At 43.4% G+C, this 7529-nt stretch overlaps 2 protein-coding genes and 1 long non-coding RNA gene across 4 annotated transcripts; 1 reads left to right on the forward strand and 2 right to left on the reverse strand.

Annotated features, from left to right (window-relative positions):
- Window positions 1–399: 399 nt before the first annotated feature.
- Window positions 400–5479, reverse strand: LOC100272523 (GDT1-like protein 4). Of its 2 annotated transcripts, NM_001365868.1 has the most exons (12): window positions 5059–5301; window positions 4884–4952; window positions 4020–4079; window positions 3871–3918; window positions 2990–3078; window positions 2857–2893; window positions 2726–2773; window positions 1468–1536; window positions 1327–1371; window positions 1163–1224; window positions 1003–1075; window positions 405–924 (listed from the first exon to the last, which is right to left on the reverse strand). In NM_001365868.1, exons 1-12 carry the CDS (start codon window positions 5077–5079, stop codon window positions 850–852), a joined length of 696 nt encoding a protein of 231 aa, NP_001352797.1. In that variant the 5' UTR covers window positions 5080–5301; the 3' UTR covers window positions 405–849. The 2 variants fall into 2 exon arrangements, with proteins under 2 accessions (XP_008676743.1, NP_001352797.1); XM_008678521.2 differs by lacking the exon at window positions 1468–1536 and having other exon boundaries at window positions 400–924; window positions 5059–5479.
- On the reverse strand, window positions 4219–4877 carry LOC109946030 (uncharacterized). The gene is made up of 2 exons (XR_002269124.1): window positions 4609–4877; window positions 4219–4510 (listed from the first exon to the last, which is right to left on the reverse strand). It is a non-coding gene; the product is annotated as an uncharacterized lncRNA (long non-coding RNA).
- A 128-nt stretch (window positions 5480–5607) lies between the features above and the next one.
- Window positions 5608–7113, forward strand: LOC103655381 (uncharacterized). The gene is made up of 5 exons (XM_020552113.2): window positions 5608–5716; window positions 5917–6058; window positions 6362–6501; window positions 6584–6720; window positions 6814–7113. The coding sequence occupies exons 1-5, from the start codon at window positions 5608–5610 to the stop codon at window positions 6985–6987; spliced, it is 702 nt and encodes a 233-aa protein (XP_020407702.1). The 3' UTR covers window positions 6988–7113.
- The last annotated feature ends 416 nt before the right edge of the window (window positions 7114–7529 follow it).

The following is a 7529-nucleotide window of genomic DNA, read 5'->3' on the forward strand; positions in this document are numbered from 1 at the left end:
TTATAGAAATTGGATTTCCAGTTTCTTAAAAACCAAAAAACTACCTTCTCTTAGCTAAAATATAAAAAATCAATTTCTTAAAAACTGGTTTGATTCTAAACAGTACCTTAATACGCATGTGGTCAATAAATGTGTCGGCCATGTCAGACCGACGTTCTTACTTGTAGGCCATGTGACAAACGCCCCATACATTCTGGATATGTCCAAGTTGTTAAGACTTTCATATGTTAAAAACAGAGTAAAAAACAACGTGCATAAATTTATCTTCATGCCTTTCATATTATGGTATGTCAGTTTGCTTAATGCCGATAAAACTTTGATAAAACTCACACTAACCTTCCACAATCAAAGTTCCAAAAAAAACTATTAACCATTTAATATTAATGGAGTAACACAACGAAAAGACAAAGCCCCGTATTATTTGCCTGCGTAGTTGATTCACAAACTAAGCTTTGTTAACGCATGTAATTGCGACAACAAAAATTTAGTAACAAGAATCTTACATCATATTCATGATACTGTAGACAGCTTCTACTACCTCCGTTCTCGAATATTTGTCGTCTTCTAGTTTATTTTTAACTAAAACGCGACAAATATAAAAAAACGGAGGGAGTAGACTGACTTTCACATGCTGAGCACAACAGAATGAAATCGCTAGACTTCTGTAACATGTAGTTATTTATGAAGGACGAGTGAAATGTTTCCGATGTGTCGGCTAAACTATCGAATCACCATCCGGTTCGCCATATGGATGGATGGCTTTTGTCGCCATCATTCATCTACTGAAATAAGATAGGTCTAAGGAGAGAGATATGTCAATCAGCCAGCTGAAAAGGGTTCAAGCAGGGATTACAATTCTCCTGGTCCAGAGAGCAATGACATGATACCAAACAGCAGGAAGAGAACTCCGCTTGACAGTTCGACCTACAACAAGACAAGCGTCGAATTAGATGCCGTCGGACATTTTAAAGGAGTATGAAAATGAACGAGTTTAGTTCCAACCATCTTCTCGGATATCTGGGAAGCTAGGCTCTTTCCACCAAGAACAGCAGCAGTAGTGCAGAGTGCTTGCGCTCTAAGCACATAAAAACGTTTTTAGCAGGGAACACACAATAAGCCATGTAAATAGAGCAGTCAGGTCAGTAAAAGAAGCAGCTCGTACATGATTCCGCCCAGGACAACACCAAATGGGTTTTCATCAGCAGCCAAGCCAATAGTAGCAATCTGACAAGAGGTTCATCAATGTAGCGAAAACATGATATTTATGACTCAATAAATAGGTGATTTGCAGAGCTAGAAGATAAACAGTACTTTTATACAACTTACCTGGCTCTTGTCACCCCACTCACCAAAGAATGTAATAGAAAATGCCTACAGCACACAAATTAAAATAAATGTTAAATATTCCAGACAAAACACAACAATGGTACCTTTGCAACCCATTCCTTGCATATTAGAAGTTGCTACCTTTATGAAAATTGGTGAGAAGAATTGCATGAGAAATGGTCTTTGCTGTTTCTTCGTATCATCGTTTGCCTATATTAAAAAAAAGCTTGAGTTGCAAATCCAAATAAGAATTAAATTCGTATTAATTTATAGTTACAACACCAAAAGTAACAAGGAAATTGCCCTCAATAAGCAACGCTTTTTAAGGCCCTGTTTGGTATGGCTTCTCCACCAGGTCAAGAGCCATTTGGAACTGTTTTGTGCCAAACATGGTTTTTAAAGCGGTATGGCGAGACAAGGCGTTGGACCGCCACCTGGATACCTAGGCGGCACCTTTAAAACAGTGGTGCTAAACAGGGTAAACAAAATGACTTCACCCAGGAAGTTCCTTAAATCGTGCTTTTGAAGAGTTTTAAGTTGGGATAGAGCTGAAAATAGTGGCTTCACCAGGCTTTACCTTCTCCTGGTACAGAACCCATACAGGACGTACCAGGACAAGGTCCGGGGCTTGAGTATGGACCCTGTCGGACCCATGTTTTTGACATGAGCCCTTATATTTTAATTTGGGTGCTTGTTTAAGGGACCTGCTGGAGATGCTCTTGAACCAACTAACCGACTAAAAACTAGGTAGCCAAACCTGAGCGCATGAACTGAGAGGGGTTGTACGCAATATATAGGGGTGGAAATAAGTTAAAAATGGTGTCGAGGGATTCAAACCCTGCACATGGGGCCTAGAACATAGGGAACACACCACTAAGCCACACATTCGTTTTTAGTTTCATTAAAAAAACTCAGTCAATTTGAACCATGTTGAGACAGTGGTTCAACCAGTTGAACCAAATAAACCGTGAACTAGAGCTTCTACTGGTTCGACGTCTGGTCCAGTCCTAATAACTATGCCTTTAACTATATTAAGTATACTTTGAACTATTAGATAGTCATAGCTGATGATAACATCATATAGTTCCCACAACTGTTCCAAAGCTATAAATGAATAAAAAATAAGACTACTCAGATGAATATAATTTTTGAGAATACAAAGAACAAAAGAAACCATAAGCTAGGTAGACACCAAAAAGTCTAGATCACATAAATTGGTAGGATTTATGTAAACGCGCATTGAAAGCATAACAAACTAATATTCTCAAGGATACATGAGAAGAAACATAAATCTATTTTCTTTCTCATTCAGGATTTCTATTTTTCACATCATCCAAATGAATAATCATATAATTATGAAACAAAAAGATTTACAAGAGAATATGATTGATGTACTGACCTTAGTTTTAGTTTTAGATTCGCCTTTATTACTCTTAAAGACAGCATCCTGTAAATTGGGTGGAACTTGCCAATAAGTAATCTAAAATGCAGTGCATAAAATAACATAATATAATGATGGAGTTTGCCAACCAGCTCTGCTTCAACTTCAGCCAATTCTTCTGAATCTCTGAAATGACAGTTGCATCGCTTAGCCAAGTCGATAACGAAAAGACCAAAACACATAGCACAAAAAGTTAATTGAAGAGCAACAGAAGAGCAATACCCATCTTCCTTGAAGCCTTCCCACAATGACCAAATACCAAATACAAAGAACAATAGAGTGGTCACATGATGAGTCCATTTACGTGAAATCTGTTTAACATAATACAGTCAGTCATAGCATTTTGCAGAACTGTCAGGCATTCTTTTGGGCAAGGCAATCGCGCTATAAGCTAAAAGCAAAATTAGAAACCATAGAATGGTTCAAGAAAAATGATAAAAAAAAATGTGCAGCTAGCACTAAGGTCCACCCCCAAGTGTTGAGGAAAATGCAAATAATTGTTTGTATACTTCACAAGTGTGCCACATTGACTAAAATCTTCTTGCCATGTACTCCCTCTGTTCCAATTTATAATTCGTTTGACTTTTTTTGACACCAAATTTGACCGGCTCGTCTTATTAAAAAAAATTGCAAAAAAATGAAAAATTCAAAGCCATAAAATATATTATAAGCTTAATGATATCATAGTAATAGTAAATAATAATTGGGAAATTTTTTGAATAAGACGAGCTGGTCAAATTGATGTAAAAAAAGTCAAACGAATTATAAATTGGAAAGGAGGGAGTATAACTTAAGGGCATTTTTGTTACCATAGTGGATATGTGCAAGGATTATAGCTGTGAAGTTTAATAAGAATACAATGAAAGGATTATAGCTGCACCAGATTAATGCAAAGCCAATACAATCAGCACATGATTGATTATTGTATGTCTTTCGATCGAATTAAAAGTGAATAGAGAATGCCTCAAATAGCATACATTGACAACCATGTCCATGTTGGTGTCATATGCTTGAGTCCTCAAAGCAAACAGAGACACACAAAAGAAATAAATTCTTTGCCTTCTTGACATAGTAAACATCCAAAAGTCATTACAGTAACTTACCAGATTTGGTGCAACCCAACCTAGAGAAGCTGATAGAGCTGTCATCACCTAAAATTAGTAAATAAATCAATTAAACTATTTGTTAAAAAATGAACAGATAAAGAAAAAGGATACCATAGGTCAGCATGTAAAATCTCGAATATACTCACTATTAGTGCAGTCAAACAGCCTGCCAGGACCAGTTTCCTGGGATGGCGCATAGCCAATATCTAATAAAAAATAAATAGAGCATGAGTAATTCCAGAGCTCGAAACAAGGGTCATAAAAAAAAGAAGCGTGTAAATGCAGGCATTCGAAAATATTGAAAAGAAAGGGGGTATGTTTGTCTTGATAGGCCCAGACCCTGTCAAATCCCCCATCCTCCGAAGACGCAATTCTGGTGTACGCTGCTGAAACAATTCTGGTGGAAGAGGACCGCACCAAAATGGCAGGTTCGCGAATTTGGCAAGTGCATCAGCTACACGAAACTGCAGGCACAGTCTACGCCCACATGCGTGGAACCCACGCGCAACGATGAAATTGGGTGAAAATTTTGTGTCCGCAGCAAATCGAACGCACAATCAGTTTGGCCGGCGGAGGAGCGTAAAGAAATCCGAGCTCCCAATCTACAGCAGTACAGCTACCAGCTCGCTTGTCACTACTTAATAAGAAAATTAATAAAAAAAAGTCGTCTCAGCTCAGCAGCAGTAGAAACAGACAAGCGAATCGAGCCAAGAATTCGACAGCAAGGCGCTTCACCCGCTCGCTCTATCGGCGAATCTGCAGCTACCGCACGATCTCGTGACGGGATCGAGCCACCGCAAATTGTCCTCCGAACCGATTTACCTCCCACCCAACAGCCGAGCAAAGAGGCACGCCGCGGCGGCATACTGCCGAATATCTGGCGGGAGTGCACCCGGCCCGTCTACGCAACCACACGGGGCAACGGCGCACGCAAGCAGAGGCAGGCAAGGCAAGCAAAAGGACAGGAGCAAGAGCAGGCGACGTGAGGGGGATGGGGGAAGGAGGCCTACCGCGGCGGCGAAGAAGGTCTTGTCCCCGACCTCGGAGAGCACCGTCATGGCCAGCGACTTGGTGAAGCCCTGCACGCACGCACCTAGAACCATGAGCAAGAAGCCAAGCCACTTCCTCTGCTTAATTAACACACCTGAATGAAGAAGAAGGGGAGAGAGGAAGAGGAAAGGTGACCCCGAGCAGAGACGGCGCCATGGCGGAGGAGGGCGGCGGGGCGCCGCGATTCCGATCTCGGAGGGGGCGCGGGGTAGAGGTAGACTGGTAGAGCAGCCGAGGCGAAGAGCAGGGTCGGGTGAGAACGCGCGCGCGGGGCCGTCGGATCCGGGACGGGCGTCGGCGTCACGTGCGACGCCTTTTTTTTAAAGGCGCCGGCGCCAGGTGCGCTCACTGGGAAACGGGTCGGGAGTTGGTTGGGTCGGTATCGGGATCGGAGGTGACCGGAGCTCGTGTGGTGTGACCTGAGGCCGGCGGCGCCCGGTATCCTTGTGAGCCGTGCGCCGTCGATGCCGCATCCTGCGGCCTCGGGAAGCGGACGGGAATGGGCGAAGGCGAGAGCGTGGCCCGTGGCGCGGTGGCGGCGCATGGCAGACCATTTGCCATGTCCGTGTCGATTCGTTTTGGCCTTCTTGTCTCTTGTTTTTTTTTCTCATTGTTTAACTAACACATGCGAGTCGGCAACGTTGACACCGCAAAATTTCGTTCCGTTCTATTCCATCCCCGTATATGTGGTTGTGCGCGGAGCCTCCACTCCGCCGCGGGGAGGAAACGACCGCCCCGGCGGCGACTGCCGCGGCCGCGGCGCGGGGAGGAGGCGGCGGTGGTGGCCTCCAACGTCAGATCTAGTCGCAAAGCTTGTGGAATCAATTTATGGCGCGCGCACCGGCCGGTGGACGAAGCGGTCCCGGCTCGAGCGTGGGCCCATGGGAGAGAGGAAGGAGGCGCTCGCCGGGGGAGGTGTTTGTAACTAGGCTACATTCCTCTCATCCTATTAATTTGATGCGATAATTTACCATAAGTATCTCTCCATATAAGCTATAACTTTAACAAGTGTGTGGATTTCATGCTGTCAGGAACTAAAAATTGGGCAAAGGATGATGACAATATCTACGGTTGGTGTTCCAAATACAATAAAAATGCTAGCATCTCACAAGCTTCAGTCAACGCTGGCAGTCAGGTATGTTATTACGAATTTGAATATCACATACCATTAGCACTGGCGGTCAGTCACCATGCTATATTGCAGGCCTCTTATTTTTTTGCTTATGAAGATCCTCCGGTCACAAAACCTGAGCCCTATTTTAGCTTGTAATTTGTTAATACACTTAAGTATGATATCTGGTCACCACAATATAATTGGTTCAAGGCTTTGATTGCATAACTTCTGGTTGAGCAGCAACACATAATAAGGAACCGAGAAGCAGATGTAGCATTTCCCCCTGTAATATGTTGTTGACAAGTCTGTCGTGTTTGAAATCAGTCTGCATGCCCCAAATCAGAAGCTGCGGGAGACGATTGTTCCTAGCACCAAGTCTTACCCCTTGGGAGCACTAATGGATGATTGCAAGAGTTACTTCCTTGAAACTGGGTGCAGGGTATCCTTCGAGTACACTCTGCTAGGTATCAGATGATTCTATCTGTTTCAGGAGAAAATATTACTCAGCGACATTACTAACATGGCTAGAGTGGATTTCGTGGCCAGCTGGGATTAACGATGAAAAGGAGCATGCCGTAGAGCTAGCAGAACTACTTCGTATGTGTGGAGGTGGTTACCATGTGAACCTGATTCCCTATAACCCAATTGAAGGCTCCGAGTACAAGAGACCTTACAGAAAAGTGGTATGTGTGCTTTATGTCCTATAATAAACAAATATAAACTATTATTTCGTAACCAGTTACTTATCTTATTTACATTATTATACTACAAATTAGGTCCAAGCCTTTGTTGATGCTTTAGAAGCACGTAAGATAACAGTCAGCGTTCGACGGACCCGTGGGCTTGATGCTAACGCAGCCTGTGGGCAGCTGAGGAATGAGTTTCAGAAGAATCCACTACTTGAGATTGAACTGTCACCCTCCACAGAGCGGACCCTCATAACTGCTTAATTCAAACACCTATCAGGTTGATGCAGCATGCTCAAGCATACGAAATTGTCATTTAATTTATGGGGACATTAGGTGTTGTAAAGTGACAGCAAGTTATGCATAACGCTAGAGAATTTTGGAACGTTCTGTCTGTCGGTGTTTTGGGTCCGACCGTGCACCTGGGGTTGCCCCTCAAGGTGCTTTTTGGAGTAGGACGGTGTTACCGACTGTAGCTCGATGGTTCGTGCTGGATGCACGAGAGACAGTAGACAGTTTTGTACAGGTTCGGGCCGCTTTGAGATGCGTAACACCCTACGTCCTGGCGTGAGTACTTTATGTGGTGGATTACAAGGAGGCTCTCTAGTGTCGAGGATGTTAGAGAACCGGGTGGATGGCTAAGTAATGAGATGCTTTCGAGGGGGTGCCCCCTAGGCCTTATATACTCGACCGTGGGGCATTACATGTGGATATGATAACAATGTGTGCCTAAGTAATAGTGAACCGACTGAGCCTATAATTCCGCCGACCTATCCCTTATTGAGTTCCAATGTATGAGGGCACTG

This window comes from Zea mays, chromosome 4, assembly GCF_902167145.1.
Source record: "Zea mays cultivar B73 chromosome 4, Zm-B73-REFERENCE-NAM-5.0, whole genome shotgun sequence".
NCBI lineage: Eukaryota > Viridiplantae > Streptophyta > Magnoliopsida > Poales > Poaceae > Zea > Zea mays.